The sequence below is a fragment of the Morone saxatilis genome, unplaced genomic scaffold, assembly GCF_004916995.1.
Source record: "Morone saxatilis isolate NCDOM2014 unplaced genomic scaffold, NCSU_SB_2.0 Contig2, whole genome shotgun sequence".
Lineage (NCBI taxonomy): Eukaryota > Metazoa > Chordata > Actinopteri > Moronidae > Morone > Morone saxatilis.
Genome location: NW_023339762.1, coordinates 11,814,911 through 11,831,755, shown reverse-complemented (window position 1 = coordinate 11,831,755; position 16,845 = coordinate 11,814,911). Strand labels below are relative to the sequence as shown.

At 39.1% G+C, this 16,845-nt stretch overlaps 2 protein-coding genes across 4 annotated transcripts; both read right to left on the bottom strand.

The window, feature by feature from the left end:
- Positions 1 to 4,565: 4,565 nt before the first annotated feature.
- Positions 4,566 to 12,705, bottom strand: LOC118330515 (glucoside xylosyltransferase 1-like). 2 transcript variants are annotated; one of them, XM_035665080.1, is made up of 8 exons: positions 12,257 to 12,705; positions 11,762 to 11,854; positions 10,803 to 10,986; positions 10,298 to 10,429; positions 9,959 to 10,210; positions 9,199 to 9,322; positions 8,845 to 9,017; positions 4,566 to 5,800 (listed from the first exon to the last, which is right to left on the bottom strand). In XM_035665080.1, exons 1-8 carry the CDS (start codon positions 12,469 to 12,471, stop codon positions 5,639 to 5,641), a joined length of 1,335 nt encoding a protein of 444 aa, XP_035520973.1. In that variant the 5' UTR covers positions 12,472 to 12,705; the 3' UTR covers positions 4,566 to 5,638. The 2 variants fall into 2 exon arrangements, with proteins under 2 accessions (XP_035520973.1, XP_035520974.1); XM_035665081.1 differs by lacking the exon at positions 11,762 to 11,854 and having other exon boundaries at positions 12,257 to 12,649.
- Positions 12,706 to 13,524: 819 nt separating this feature from the next.
- LOC118330516 (YY1-associated factor 2-like) lies at positions 13,525 to 16,218 on the bottom strand. Of its 2 annotated transcripts, XM_035665083.1 has the most exons (4): positions 16,039 to 16,218; positions 15,616 to 15,741; positions 14,611 to 14,763; positions 13,525 to 14,490 (listed from the first exon to the last, which is right to left on the bottom strand). In XM_035665083.1, exons 1-4 carry the CDS (start codon positions 16,062 to 16,064, stop codon positions 14,250 to 14,252), a joined length of 546 nt encoding a protein of 181 aa, XP_035520976.1. In that variant the 5' UTR covers positions 16,065 to 16,218; the 3' UTR covers positions 13,525 to 14,249. The 2 variants fall into 2 exon arrangements, with proteins under 2 accessions (XP_035520976.1, XP_035520977.1); XM_035665084.1 differs by lacking the exon at positions 15,616 to 15,741 and having other exon boundaries at positions 16,039 to 16,187.
- Between the last annotated feature and the right edge of the window lie 627 nt (positions 16,219 to 16,845).

The following is a 16,845-nucleotide window of genomic DNA, read 5'->3' as shown; positions in this document are numbered from 1 at the left end:
CTCATTCACATTTAGAAAAGGAGGGTGACGCGAGGGAGTTGCAATCTACAACCACACAACTAGACCAGCCACTAAATCCTACACACAGGACGTTTAGATTTTACTTTTTGTACACTTGCAACAAAGTGTACAAATAGGTTCCATTGTGTCAAAACATTTAATTATATGATTTTATTGATTAAAAAAGCATATTGAGAGTAGGTGTATTACATGTCCTGAGTTGAAACCATGCTTCCCTATTCTGCCCTTCTGCATTTGGTGTTTATTCTCTGTGTCCCAAATGGTGACCTTAGCCCTTCCCGACTTCCTTTGCGTTGCACTAATAGATTTTCGTGATATATCAATTAATTGTTTTACCTTGATTAGGCATGCTGAGTAAATTCACGCTCAGTTCATGTCACCATATTTCTCATAAGATCTTTCAGTGTTAATACCATGACCAGAGAAAAAAAATATTACACACCCACAATTTTAAATCAAATTAGTACTGACATGAAATGGTTGAAGTTTGGAGACCCCTGGTCTCAGGAAGAGTTGTAATAACTTTGGTGAGTTACCCGACATTTCAGGTCAAAAGAGAAATTTCTCCAATATTTTTTGTTTATGGCCAAACACAAAGCTAATGGCATTACCATCATGACCAGATGTACTGTACAAATGTTAGCATGTTTACATGCTAAACTCAGAGGGTAAACATGGTATAACACTGGCTAAACATCAGCATGTTAGCATTGTGTAGCAAGTATTGTTGTGCCAAGGTACAATCTTGTTCCTACAAAGTTTAAATTAAATTAGGAAGAAGTCTATCAATAAATGTAAAGTGATAAGATGGTATCCATACTTTGACTATAGGCACTGAACTAGCTATTTCATTTTATTTCTACATGCAAATGACCCATGTTGCTCTGCTTACAGTGGCAAATTCACTTCTGAGAATGATACTGATTGATCAGTGCATGGCTAATGCTCAACGGTAAATTACATTAATTGTTTTAAACCCTGACATATCAGCACAATTATACCTGTCTCAGCAGTGCTGGCAAATGTATTATTGATCAAAACGTTCACTAGTTAAATTATATACTTGTGCAGCAGGAAAGGTAGGGAGCAGAGAGAGGAAAACAGATTTTCTACCTGGTCCATTCAACTGGGATAAACTTCGCACTTCCCTCTCATCCCCACTCTGGTTTGTCACTTGGTTCAGTTTATCAAACTGACAAGATACATGACTCGCTGTCAGGTTCATGTTTTGACTAACTGGAGTCTCATCCTCACTCAGAAGAGCTGTCTTGCAAAGTGAGCACATCGAGGATCAGTCATTCTTTAGAACCCTTGATGAGTAAAACCTTTGTGCTGTCACATCACTTATCAGGTAATATGTTTTACAGATGGAAACCTCAACAGCTCTTTTATTTAATGTAAATTATCTGTATGAGGCCTCCCTTAAACTCTGAAAACACAGTGGATCATCATCCAATTCCACAGCTCTTTTCAGGCTTTTAAGTCTCCTTTAGTTCAATAACAAATACTTCTCTCATTGTTTACCTTTATTACTCTGCAGTGGAATTTCTTCTTCTTGCTTTTCCTCCCCACTCTAATCTTCTCCATCACTCCTGCTTTTGCCATACTTCCAAAGTAACATACATTCACAAATTCTGATATCATCTTAACTGACCACTGACTGTTTGCCTACTTTCAGCCTGTTGATGCTTTTCTTCAAATATATATATATCTTCATTCTTTCCTTAAACAATCCAATACTTCCAAATCAAAAAAATTAGCTCCAGAATGTTCCACAAGGTTCAGTCTTTGGTGGCTTCACTCCACCTCTACAAGCCTGATCCTGGGCCAACTCTAAACGAAGATGCTTCACATCCATTGAGTCCAATCGCTGAAGTCTTCTCTGTTCCTTACGTCAGTGGATATTGTTATGTACTTTCCTTATTGAACTGTATGGTTGATTTTGAGCCACTTTGCAGAAATATATCTCTGATAAACTCACTCTACCCTACCTGTCCAGCATCAACAGACAAACTTGAAGGAGCATTTAGCAAATTAAAGATCCAGTCGTCTTTCTCAGGAGTTGGTGGAGACCAAAAATTTTAAGAACTTTTGTATAAGGTTATAAGGTATGAGAAATATATAGTCCCAAAAAATGAATAATGCCACTTCAAATAGATAACTAGATTAATATAAGTTTCAAATTGACTTGATAGACTAAACAGGGACATTTAGAGTAATAATCAAAATGTGCAGAAGCTACTGGTCCAAGTATACATTTTAAGTAAGTAACTTTGTTTTGTTTTGGGATTTGTTTCTGGAGAAAAAACAGTACTCCCTTGCTTGAATGCCTTGTTCACTACTTTGTTGTGATATTTTAAGTACACCACATTCCTAATGTCACATTATATTTTAGAGGAGTTTGTTCTTCAGCACCAAATAGCAGACAGACACAGTTAGCAACTACTTGGTGAACATAGTGGAGACTTTAGCAACTAAAGTGGCATTTATTTCCCTCAGGGGTTGGTAGAGAAAATTGAGCTAAAAGATGAGTAAATCTGGGACTTACATTGGCCGGGTAAATCATCTGGAGAATAATGTTGCAAAACTGCTGGATATGTAAATAGTCAACAATTTTGCCACATTAATGTGAAAGGTGATGCTATGTCAATGTTGTTTTCACAACTCGTTTCCGCTGTCCCCAAGTAGTAGAAGAAATTGTTATTGCAAGTTTAAATGCCAGCTGTGCAATAGTATATAATCAGCCTCTATAGAAAACTGTGTATATGCGTGGTCTGCACACACATTGTCAATGGACAATCTACTAAATTCAGGTTTATTAGTGGGAAATGGTGTATACATCATTTTTGTGAGTACACATCATTTTTACATCTGGTCCCAGATCTAATGGACTCTGCACTCTGAAAAACAGATCCTGTCATCTTTAAACTCTAAATGTCCTCTGCACATAACTGTTGATGATGTAGGTTCCACACTCTCCTGAAGTAAAGAGGATGTTGATCACTTTGTGCTGCCTAATATAGCATAATAGTTACTTTGTGACCCTTTTTACTTTGTGTTGGGCCATTTGCCTGTGACTGTTTTAATTTATGCCTGAGCTTTAAATCGTTATTGAACATTACGGAGGCCAAGTGCTGCAAGCAATAACATGAATAATCCATTGGTAGTTCCTGTTATACTGATAGAGAATGAGACCTCAATCACCATTATACTTAGGTAGTGAAACCAGACAGTAGCAGAATTAGCCTTTCCCCCTAAAACCTGAATATGCTTTGCATATTTAAGTTGTAAACATCTACAGTATCTAACTAAGGGTTGCGCTAAAGGTATTCAATAATATCATTGAGCATTTCTCTGCAAATCACTTCATGGGAGAAATAAATTGACCTCTAGAGTTTTTTTATGCAGGGCTTTTCTGTAAGTGGGAGTAGAAAAAGGACTATGAGCTTCTATGTTAAAAATTTGAACCAGAGCCTTGTACACTGATTAGCCATAACATTCTGACTTTCAAACTGCTGAAAAAGTTAATGCTGGTTCTGATAGATAGGTGTCAGAACAAACACTGCATTGTAGCCTGTTGTGTATAGGGTTGCGGTGTAACAGCCTTCCTTATAGCCGGCAGCATACTGTATGACCCAATACTTAGTAGAAGAAAACTGCTCCAAGGTCTGAAGTGATCGACCACTTTGACCCTATTTTCCCAATGAATCAAAATCCTAAACTCTGTTATAGCTCATTAGCCTACAGTGGATTCAGCCATTAATTGCCTAATACGCAAATCTTTTAGAATTACTGTTGTACTGGGTTTCTATCAGCTTCATATAATAAAATTTGAACTTAAGATGTAACTTGTAAAACTTGTGAAGGTATAATTCTTTCTTAAAATACAAAAAACTTACTGCACCCTTTAATTCCTCTTCAAGGAACCTGAATATATCTAACAGCTTCTTAGAAGAGAGACCATTTTAAATTCATCATGCAGATCTATTGCCTATTCCAGGCACGTCTGTCAATCTGCCTGTGAAATGAAGAGCCAGAGGCTGCTGACCCAGACACATCAGCTCCTTTTTGGCCATCTAACAACACTTTCTGAAGTCTTCACACTCACACTTTAATTTCCTTTTTTCAGTTTTCTGCTGCCTTCTAGGACATGGCTTATGCTCGGTCTTTGTGTGGACTGAGTGGGCAACAAGTACAGTTTATGCAAAGTAGTTATGATGGCTGATGCAAAAGACTTAATAAGAACACAAGATAAAATGTAAGAAACTGAGAACCGAGAGTTTCCAAATGAAACCTTAAACGATAATTTCACAACACAATGAGCCCTACATTTTGGTAATGCTTTTTTGCTCTTGTGATGTAAAGTATATTTGCAGCTTAAGATACTATATGTTTATTTTTAAAGCAACAAAATAAAATTCTAACAACTATCACATACTGTAGAGCTGTCACATTTAAAATGCAGTGAATATTTCAATTGAACCTTATCACAAGCGTATGTATTTTAGAGATACCACATACTGCATCATAGCCACCATTAGAAATGTGTTTCAATAAAATATTTATTTCCCATTCATTTGATATACATTTGAGTGTCTATGCTGGATTTTCAGTAAAACATTAACATCACATATAAGATTTTGTCTAGTTACAATACTCAATTTCTCAAATCAATAGTGCAAATTCTTAATAAACCTCTATCGGAGGACATTTTAAGACTTGCTGGCTTGATTGAAAAATAACGGCTTCCTTTTGTTCCATTGTTCCAGTTTTTGGAAAATGTGTCGTTATTAGTAAAGTTACTAAAATTATTTAAACACTAATACAATGTAATAGTAATAATGTACAGTAAACAATGCTTTGAAAACTCCCATACCAGAGTACATGAAATGATAGCCCCGTGTTACATTTTTAACAAAGACATCAAAAGTGCCTTCTGCCATGTCCAACAATAATAAATACTGATACTGAGATTATATAAGTTTAAAGTATAACCATTTGTTCAGTTCAATAAAAAACAGAGAATTCTTACGTAACTAACAAGTACCTGAAATGAATGACAACCCTTTCCCTTGAACACTGCAGTGACAAAAACACTAGTACAAATATTGTACGCAAAATTATATTAAAACAACTCTAATAAAATACTCTGGATAAGTGTGTTTGTACCTGCTGCATTTCTTTTCCCTCCTAAGACGTTAGACATTTGTACAAAGTGATTGCAAGGTATTTCTTAAAATAAGAAAATAAAAAATAACACCTGATTGTCTGGAATACAGACAAGTGTCCTTCTTGTCAGCTACAGAGTCCAAAATCTCTACAGGGCAAAGTGGATTCAGTGCATTTTCCACTATAATGAGAAAGCATTTGTAACCTGATTGTGTGTTCACTGGACAGATATGTAAAAAAAATTGGCTTCACTTTAAAATACAAAAATCTAACCTGTTCCACAGATTACCCTTCCCCATTTCCACAGTCTCGATATGCAGTCTGTAAACAGACGATGGTTCAGTGTTAACCTGAGTCTGTTTCCAGCTCATCGTCTCCACAGGAGTGTCTTAAATCCAAGTCACTAATTAGACACTAATTATGGAATGATATTAGACCGCCGTACTGATCATCTTCTCTGTGTGACTTCTTGCTGAACAGACATGATGCTCTGTTTTAACTTCTTGGTAAACAGGTGACTGGCTCTTCCACAGTAGGTATTTGTGGTGGTCTGCAGTGACGCCTCCAGCGGCTGAAGCAGCGACGCCTCCATGTTCTCACCGAACGGGTACTGTGATCGAAAGAAAAATGTACTGGCATTATATTTCTGATTATTTTTAAATCAGATTTTATGACAGCTTTGTACATCCACGGTGATGTAACTTTGGTGGCTGCACCCACTTTAAACATCACTCAAGAAATACTCAAAGCGTGCTTTTTAAAGAAATCAAAATTGCAGAATTGTGTGTTTTTTTTACACCTGTTGCCTCCTGTGATGGCCATGATGGAACCATAAAAACTGCATTCATATCACATGAATTAAGTGCCACATTTATCACTGTCGGTTCAAAACAATAACATTCTGCATTTGATTCATATATGTCAATTCAGAGTGTGTTTGAATGATGAATATCTATTACCACAACTACACAGGAATGGGCTCAGCCAGGCGTGACAGTGACAACTGTAGCAGCCAAGGCTTTTGTCATGTACAGTATGTAAATAAGGTACGACCAGTATGTAATGCAGGCCTTTGGTTTATTATATGGAGCTGCACCATTCTTTTACTGCTCTAGTAAATAAGAAAAAAAATCACTATTTTACAACATCTCATTTGACTCCAGTTTGGCCAAGCATTAGGTTACTCAAAGCACACTTTCTTTATTATCTTTCATATACTGCAGCAGGCAATAAAGCACCATTAACAGCCTCCTATCGATTTTTATGTGGATGCTGCTGGTGCATTGTTCACACAGCCATCATGATGTCTCAAACTAGCATCAGCACTAAAAAATTTTTACAACTCTTTTGTGGGCTTGGCTGGGTAATGGTAGTGCCCTTTATTGCAAGCTCCTCTGCTGGCTGGGAGAGCCTGCCCTGGGAGCTGGGCTGACTAAGGAGCTCTTGGTGGGATGGAAATGAGAGTTTCCTCCAGAATTGCCTGCTCCAGGCTTTAGGATGCTGTCCTCAAAGGACTGAGTGGGAATAAAGTGGGAGGGGGGCCTGAGGAGCAGGAGCAACAGGAAGCGCAGATAAAAGCTTCAACAAAATACAGCTTATAACAACAAAAGGATGAAACACTCTTGAGTTAGACCAGGGTGTGTTTTCTAATGAGCTAATTGTACATCAAAGACCTGTATCTCACATTTATCTACTTAATAAAGGACAGGTATTATGCTTACTAATGACAAACCACAGCACTCCACCTCCTAAAATCAGGTGGAGGCTGGTATGTGCTGTCTTGGACACTGTGTATGTGTGTGTGTGTGTTGTCAGAGACCGATGGAGGCATGAGGGCCGAGTGCCACATAATGAAGCCAGCTCGTTTACCTAATGGCTGAGAACATTGCCCGCACTGATAGTGGACGGGCTGGGCCCTGTGGCGGTAATGGATGGAGACCAGCTAATGAAGCTTCCCTTGCTCCCCCGATTGCTGCCTGCATGTTGACCGGTGTGCAGAAATCAACACGAGCAAATCGAAGGCGAGCCGCCAGCGCAGCAGCGAGAGAGCTCTCCAGCTGACTTGTTTGCTCACTGATGACGGATGTGTAGTGGACTCTTAAGCTTTGAAAGCTGAAACGTTCTAGAGTAAATTTGACAGATGCTATACTTTTTTAATCCAAGTTCTGGCTTCAGTTTTTTAAGTGCCAGCAATGCACTGCCAGTGCTCTGCTGGTTGTCATCCCAACTTAAGGGTGCTACAGTTCTGATAATGTTTAGATTTGACAGAAGGCGTGAAAGAAACAGCCAGACCTCACCAGCTATTCCAACATAGTGAAATCCGGTCGAAGCACAAACCCAAGAGGAAGAAATCAAAGGATGAGGGTGGTGATTCTATATTATTGTCAACAAATCGAGTGAAAGGACCAAAATCAGTGATGAATTGCTCCAACTAACATGTATTCTGTGCTATTGGCCTCCATTGTTGTCCAAACTATTAAAAAAAAAACATCAAAAAGCCCTGGCTAACATGTTTCTTTGTTATGATGACCACAGGCACTGTAGTTTCTTTTGAGCCATTCCCACATACACCATTCTGCTGCCATAAATGACTAGAGTCCACAGCAAAGCCCAACAAAGACACCATTTACTCCTGCTACAGTAATATTTGCTAATAACTACACTGCCCAGGTGTTGTAGGAAATGAATTAGTGTTTTTAAAACCTGTTTTTAAAAGATTTACATTTCATTGGGAAGGAATGAACTGGGAAGTTGGAAAGTATTTAGAGACTGACTGTAAGTAGTGACTTTGGTCTTTTCATGGGATGTGTGGACAATAACAAAAATAGCCTAATCCATTAAGTAAGCATGTATATTTGTTATATTGGAAAGCAGTCACACTCAGTAAGTGTAAAGAATCAGCCTAAAAAGTGATTTAATTTTTCTATTATTCTTGGCCATGGTGGCACTGACTGTGTTAAGAATGATCTAAAGTTGGCCTATAAATAACGATACTGATACTTTGACAATCAGTTATGTACCCACAGAACTGTTGAAGAATGCCTTAAATTATATGATGTATCAACTCTGCAATGCACGTAATAAATTTGAATCTTTCCGCTGACAACATCTCAAGCTGCCATTCCAGCAGACGAAGCAAGGTGGGGCGGATTTGTCTGGTTTGGAAGAACTAAGACAGGATGACTGAAATGTTCAACAGGCTATTGATTAAGCATTGGTGGACAGAAGCATCCATAAGAGAAAAGCAATGGCCTGGAGTGCCTATTGATAATATAATGACTAGTAAATGTTTCTCCAAATAGTCTGGTCTGCCTACACAACTGCTCCCTAAAGAAACAGAGGCACCAGAAAGAAAGTCAATAAAGATGATCACTCCCCTCTAGAATAAACAAAGTCGTTCATAAATTACTTCCACATTAACTTTTCTGTGTCTGTAATATGACAAAAACTTTTGAATAAATATACTAATATATATTCAGATTTTTACAGAAACAAATAAGAACCCTTGAGTAAATCATTTTTATTTTACTGTAGGGACTCTGTAGGGATGTGTCAATAAATTGCATGTAAGGGAGCTACAATGTGCAGACCCTTCTTTCGTGTTTTCGGGGCTCAGATAAAACATATATTTCTGATTAAAGAGACTGCCTCTACCTTTTGGATGGCCTCGTAGACAGCCCTAAAAGCTGGCTGCTTGTCATCATGGTAAACTCCTCTGTTACCATGGAGAATGAAGACACCTTCTTGTTCAGCCTGTTGACAGTTGCTACCATAGATACAGTGGTCTGGACGGTAGTTCCACTGACAGGGGAACACAAACAGGCTTTCTGGAACACAATAATAGACACGACTGGGTTGATAAAGATAATAAATTCAATTACAAACCCTCAAATATTTGTTTATTTGATGATAAATATCCAAAGCAACAAACGTTTTTATTGAAGCCTCGTTTGTGTTGTACACAACATTCATGACTTCAAATAATGCTATGAATGTGGTTTCACAAACCTGGGTTATGGTGAAATATGATGTTAAGAAGGTCCTGGTCACCCCAGGTGATATTGAGTTTATACTTCTGGAGAAGGGGCATCAGAATTTCCTCCCACCGCAGTGCAACTGTTGTCATGTCATTCTAGATGGAAAAAATATAGCAATCAAGAGGGCATTCGTATCATTTTGCATCAGGAAACCATAAACCTACAATTCTGGAAAATGAATGCCTTTGTCAACACTTCACGTCAACTCAAAGAAACTGTTCTGTCTCTCCTCTGAGTATACTCATTGTGACAGTTTAGAAAGGAATTACAAGAGTGACCTCAGCTGGTCATTCTTGGTGGTACAGCTACTCCTTCAGTATTCTTCACACATCTCTAATTGTTTAAATCGTTAACTAATTGTAAAGATGTTGATGTTTAATGTGACTGGATAATATGACATAATACTCAACCTACCACCGACACTGACTTGGCCTACACTGAATGTATAGTTATGTTTGCATCAACACTGAGCCATGCTTTTCTAATAAACAATCCTGTGGAATTAATGTGACATAATAACATGCATTTAACACCTGTTTAGTACTTTTTGCCTTCACATGTGAGCACTTATCCATATTCTGCATTTCAATGTCAGAATGACCATCATGATACACTCGTGTATTAAATTGCAAGATGAAGTTTAGCACCTTGAGCTCACACCAACAGTTGACAGTGGTTAACATACTGCAAAAAAAAAAAACACACATAAAAATAGTTTTCCTGCACATTACCTGAAAAAATTTCTCCCTGAGGCGTGTCATGTTCATGAGCATGACTCCTGAGTTGATGCCTGTCTTGCCATAGTAGGGGTGGCGGGCAAAACGGTTGTACCAGCCGATGCGTGGCTCCTCGTGCTCTGGAGCCATGGCAGCTAATTGGCTCGGATTGAACTGAGAAAGGAGAGCCCAGATGTCCTCTACCGGCTGCAGAAAAAGGATATCTGTGTCCACATAGAGCAACGAATCCACCTCCTTCAGGATCAGCTGGAAAACAGACCACAAAAAAGTTATGAGCACATTTGTCAAATATGCAATTGTTACAAGTTATATGAAGGACGACTCTAGACCTACTGGCAAGAAGAGCCTCTGAGAGGCACAAGGTTTGAAGAGCTTCTTCCACTCCTTTGCATTCTCCTTGGGAAAAGTGATGGGGTAGATGGTGAAGTTAAACTTGGTCTGAACTGTCCTCGGCCAGGAGTCCAGCTTTAAGAAAAGACAAGCCCAAAGAAAAATTGTACCTTGACAATATCCACATGTAAAATTTGAGTTTTTGAATTGTTAAAAATGCATTTAAAAGAGTGAGCATTTGAGCTAAGATGTGAGTATAACTGTATAAAAAGAAGGCTTTACTGTAAAAACATTCATGCATGCAGAATGGCAGACTGTTTCTAAAGCATGCTTGTATAATTTGTGCAATGGCTGCAAAAATGCCTCCTTAAAGTGATGTATACACCAGTTGACGACTGCATGCAAAATCATTTACACAGATTAAGTCATAACTGTACTATTGTGTACAACGAGACAATGAATAAACAAGTAGATGACAACTCTGGTGCTGTTGGGAGAGGACACTTACAGCATTTCTGAAGCTGTCATGTAGATCATCCTCAGCAAAGATGTAAAAGTGTAGAGGCTTTTTGCTGAGGAGAACAGCAGACTTCAACATGGTGAGAGTCTCTTCTAGCCGGGGGCCACAGGCCACCACAGCCAGGTGACTTCTCCCATCGTTATGTTCCTTGACTGCAGAGCCTGCCCTCTGTCTAAGAGCCAAGACAAAGTACAATTAATTGGTGATAAATCCTGGCTTTTATTATTTATTTATTATTACTATTTATTATTTACAACAGCTGAGTGGATACACAAGTGCAGGAGAGAACAAAGTAATTAAGATATCAGCAGGCTCAGCTGTCTGGTGCTCAGCTCTGTAGGTTTGGAACTGTCATTGGGTTTAATGAAAAGACGTAGAACAGGACAATCACTCATTCTTTGCGCTGCCACTTTAGACGTACGTTTCAATCACATCTATGCGCACATATCGTAGAATGGCAAGCCAACTACTCTGATATGCTAGTATAGGTTAAAGTGTAGCAAGACAGACTGAAGAAAGCCTCAAGACCTTTATAAGCATTCTCTGCTTATGACTATGATTAGAGATGATAAAAAGGGGCTGTTGATAAGATATTGACACGATTAATGGCCTGTATGTGAATGTGAATAGTAAAACAGAGGTTAAAATGTAATGTAGAAGAAAGTCAGCACAGCCTTTAAGTACACACTATCATCATGAGATGGCTTAACACTAAGAACTCAAAGTGTCACATCCTGTCAGCACATTTGATTTCTGAACAGCTTGCACTCATACAAAGTGAAGAGTAGTCCAAAGGTACACTGTAAATGCAGCACTAGTCCCAGCATTTAGACTGCACTGTGCACCCAGGAAGTAGGTTTTAAGTTTTAAGTTGAAAACTATTGATTATTAAAGAGCACTGGTGTGTTTTTTTTAATTTTTATAGAGATGCACAAAATCAGTCATACCTAAGAGATGATTCCAATAAGCAGTTCACTCCACAAACATCAGCAGGCAGTCTCCAATATGGATTCCAGTAAGAAACTGACAGTGACTTACACCTGCCAGAATAAAAACATTACCCTTTGGATCCTCAACGTCAGATTGAGCTCTTGGACATCAGAACTAACATGTTTTGGGATTAGATCTGTCCTGAACTGCCTCATAGGGTTAGTGGTTTAACAGGTGGCCGTCCTTTTTAAATCCAGCCTGAAGCTAATGAGGCACACTGTAATGGTTAATCAATTAACATAGCTAAGATAAGATAGCATAAGACAACGTTGTTATCAGACAGTTAGTTAACTATGCCGTTAAAGTTAGCAAATACAGTTAACCTTAGCTGTAGCAAGTCCACTAACGTATTATTTCGTTCACGCTAACTTTACAGCAGCTAAATGTAGCTAGAAGCTATCTGACTGTGAGATGACATTAACGCTGGGAGACAGATTAGCAGGCTAAGCTACCTGTCAAGCCCTTCGCGGTCTCGAAGGCCTGTGAGGCCTGGCCTTTTCCTGAGCAGGTGCCCGCCGTCACGACTGCTCCTGTCGGGCGTCCCCTGCTCTTTCAGGTCCCAGTCGTCTCTGTCCTCCAAGGTGGAGGCTAGCTGATTGAACACATACAACAGTGAGAAGAAGGTAAAAAGCACGCACAGGAGAAATGCGTGAAGGTAGCATCGCATTTTGCGTTTCAAGTTCTGTGCGTCAAGGGGACATTTTTGTTGATCTTCTCCAGCATTTGATGTACGACCCAGCTAACTCATCTATCTCATGAATCAAGTCAGAAGGTAAGCCGGAGAGAGCACAGTTGGTGTTTACAGTTTTCCGCTCCACCCACTTCTGTTTCACGTGTGTTTCGTTTGACCTTTCATCTGTCGGTACAGTGCTCGTACACTGACAGATAAACTACATTTTTACATCTGTAAAGTGAGCCTACAGCCAGGTGGCTGACACAAAGCTTGGTGAATAAGTAGCTACATCATTCACAATGTGTCGCACAGCATGGGAACCACTGCGGAACACACGGTCAGACATTGTGCTACCTAGAAGAGGTGACTCTTTAACAGTATTAACCCTAAGCTCTTAGCATGTGGTAGTTAAAACCATGAGGATTGTGACAAGTACGTCCAGCAACTAAAGTCAAAGCACAGAAGTCAGCATGGTTTACTTGAAGTATCAAAAGTATCACTGGATTGTCATTACTTGTGTGTAAGCATCACTTAAATGTTATGTAAAATCTATAACAGTGAATCATAATGTATAAGTGATCACGTGTTGTTGTAAAGTTTCAACATGCAAAGTATATGGGCTGTCAAATAAATGTAATGGTATAAAGTATAAATATAAGATGGAAAATACTCAAGTTATATTTATAGTGTACGGTTCATGTAGTAAAGTTTCCACTGCTGCTTTTAAGGGCCTTCCTCTCAACAAGAGTCTTTCACTACAACTTCACCACATGTAAAAAAAACAGGGTGAAAGTTAATAATAAAGAGCAATAATAACACACACAGTACAGTACAGTCTGTGCAACTCGTTGAACTCTATTGTCTATTTCATGTGTTGCCTTTATGGAACATGTCAGTCATGATGGGAAAATCATTCAAATTCAAAAATACAATCCAGTAACGATGGAAATGCTAAAGCAAATAACTATAAAAGTTTTGTTTTCCGATAAAGGGAACTTCAATACGTCTTACAACCCATTCCTGTTTATAATGAAAAATAAAAACATGTCTCAGTATCTACAACTTATTTTATTTAACATTATTTTACAATATAAACCATTCTAGAAGAGAAGCATAGTTAGAATAATTATTCAATATTTTTACTCAAATGTTAGACAGTAAAACAATTAATGGCATCCAATGGCATAAAATGAGAGCTGGATAAAGGCCAGTGGCCGACAGTGTTATGATTTACTGATAATGGCAAAGTGGAAATAATGCTTTAAAAACAAAATGTTATCATGAACCAGAACATAGGATGCCATTAAGTGCAAACAATGATAACAAAATTCACGGACAGACTACAATTCTGAGATGACATCTTCGGATTTTCTTTCATAACGTCTCATTTATTCTGTGCGGCAATGACCAACTGAGTGCGACGCAGTTGTGACACTGAGGGGTTAAAACAAAAGTCACCACAATGCGAGGCACGGCTCCACTGACATCCAGGTTTTAATGCTAATTCCTCTTTTCAGTTCATCGTGATGGATCTTGCTGCGACAGTTCTTTGAATTGAGCGCACAGCATACATCCTGACTCCTGAATTCTTTACCGTCATTGGAAGGCAGTGGACAATACAACCCCGAGTGGAAGTGGATGCTATCATATTGGCATTTATAGTATTATTTAAAAAAAAAACAAACGTGCATGTTGAAGTTTAATCTCTGGTTGAGGCTGTTGAGAGTGCAGAAGAACGGGTTGTGCAGACTGTTAAGTGTGAAATGTGAAGGTTAGTGAGTTTCCCCGTTAACCGACGAGCCTTCCCCGTGGGGCGAAGAGCATCTGGAGACCCCTCGTTCAGTGTTATCAGAGCTTGAGCCACTTTGACTGTGTTGGTCTGCTGAGGCAGCACTTGTTGAAGTGGAAATGGGTTTGGCTTTCTCTTTAAAGTCTGTGATTATTACAGTCAAGTCTCCAACCGTGACCTCTAGATGCTGGGCGCTGCTCCTGTCTATGTTTTTTAATCTGGGCCTGGTGAAGAGACAAACAGAAGCAGGATTTGAAAACTGCTTGGTGGATACTTAATAAATTCAGTGGTGGCAACAAGAGCAGAGACTCATTCATTCATTCATTCATGAATTCATTCATTACCTCAACTTTTTATGGCTTTTCTTTTTCAGTGTTGGTTCTTTATCACTCTTGTCTTTCTCAGATTTTTCTTTCTTCTCCTTTTTTGGGTGTGTGGGTGGTGCAAACTGCTGGTTTACTTGCTGTGCAACCAGCTGAGAAACAGGCCGTGGTTTTCTGAAAGAGACAAAAAAAAGAAAGTGAGATGGCCTCATAGTTAAATTTAAATCACTGAAGCTGTAAGTAGGCTGAGCTTGTGGCTTGAACTGACAACTGTGTAACTGTTCAATATGACCAAGAGAAATGAGGCTTTTGACTGTCTTAACACAGCAGTCATATATACAATGGAACAGGTTTTGCGTGCTGTAATCATTTCTCCTGGCCATGAAGAGACCCCTTATTAATGCAGTTCCAATACAAGTGATGGGCGACAGAATCCACAGTCCCCATTCTGTGTAAAATACTTTATTGAGTTTATCTGAAGTTAATGAAGCTTCAGCAGTCTGTGTTTGTTAAATCAAGCGGGTATCTTCCAAAGTTAGTGATTTTACTGTCCACCCACTGCAGGAAACTGCAAATTCTGTAGTAATGGACTACAATAGGGCAAAAATACCCAAGTCAAAGTCCCGGCAACAACTGTCAATTTTGACCGGACACAAGAATACTTCATTTTTTTTCCTCCAGATTTTATTCATTCAACTGGTGATATGCATTTTCTGCATTCCCCCCTCACTTTAATAAAAGTTTTAATGGCCTCCAATGGCCATGAATAAAACAAAAGTGGGGAAATCTGTAAACAGGAAAAATACTGAGGACCTGACCACAAACTACAGTCTCTGAAATATCCATAAAGTTATGAAATCAATAACAACTGAACATTAAACCCGTTGATGAAGATGTATCGCAGTGCTTAATAAACCTGCAAGTGGGTGTAAAAGTGTTTCTAAAAACATAATGCGATGAACATCAAAACTAATCCCTCGGTGTTCTCCTATTCGGTTTCAAATGAACAGCCACAGTTATTCTTACCGAGTTGAAGTCCCCTTCCTAACATCACACATCAAGCACTTGAACGCCTCAGCGCTGTTCCTGAACGTGCAGACGCTACAGTCCCAGTACCCATCGTCGGAGGAGGGCTTGGGTTGTCGCTTTGGCCTTCAGATATAAAAACAAAACAAAAACACAGTAATAACGTCACATTTTCAACAAGCGAACGCATTTCAAAGAAACCTTGTTAGATAAAGACTGACCGAACGGGAAAGACACGAGTCTAAGTCAGAGGGCAGTCATTAAGGAAGAGGGAGCTTTCAGTTTCCACAGTTGCACGGTGTTAAAGCAGCAACCCCAGCCGCCATGAACAGTTCAGTAAAACAGCTCCATCCATTCACCGAGCTTTCTGTTACCAAGCGGCCCCATAAAGTCTTCATTCAGACACACTAGCGACAGGTTTACCTTGTGGGGCTCTTCTTGTCTCCCATTTTAAGAAACGTGGACTCGCCGGAGTGGAAAAGGCTCAGTGTTACAGGTGAAATTACGCATTTAGCTGCTACTCAGCTGTCGCGGAAAGTCCTCTCGAAGGACGGTCACGTGATGCGGATTCACCCAATGGCGTTCAATGTAATCACAACAGAGACGGCAAATGTGACACAGCGATGATGAAAGGCGCTTTGTAGGCTGTACAGCGTGGGGCGAGAGAGTGGGTGAGCACGTACACCGGCTTTAATGAGGGATGGGAAAGTGAGAAAATGTGCGCGAATACTGGAATACCCTACTAACGTGGGTAGGATGGGATTTGGCACAGCGTCGACACTGATTCATAGAGATTAGTGTGGGATGTGTTCTCTTTCTTTTCTGTGTTTGAAGACTTGAGTCGTGTTTTTTACTGGCTACATACTTTACTTGTGTATTTCCCACACAGGGAACTTAATTGTCACATTGCAACAAGTTACATATGCATAGTATAGATAGGTCATCTTTAAAAACACTAGAATAATATCTTCATTATGAGCATCTACAATATGAAATACTAAAAACAAAAATAAAGTGGTACTATGTTCAGTAAGGTAAGAGATATTCCTTTATTGATCCCCCTTAGGAGAAATTCAGGTTGACACAGCAGCAATAGGGCAAAACAGAACAAAGAATATCACAACTAATAATATTACAAAATACAAAATATAATAGAAACAAAACTATAAATCAAAGTATATACACTATGCATTGTTCAAGTAGGACATGGAGTGCAAAATATGAGCAGAA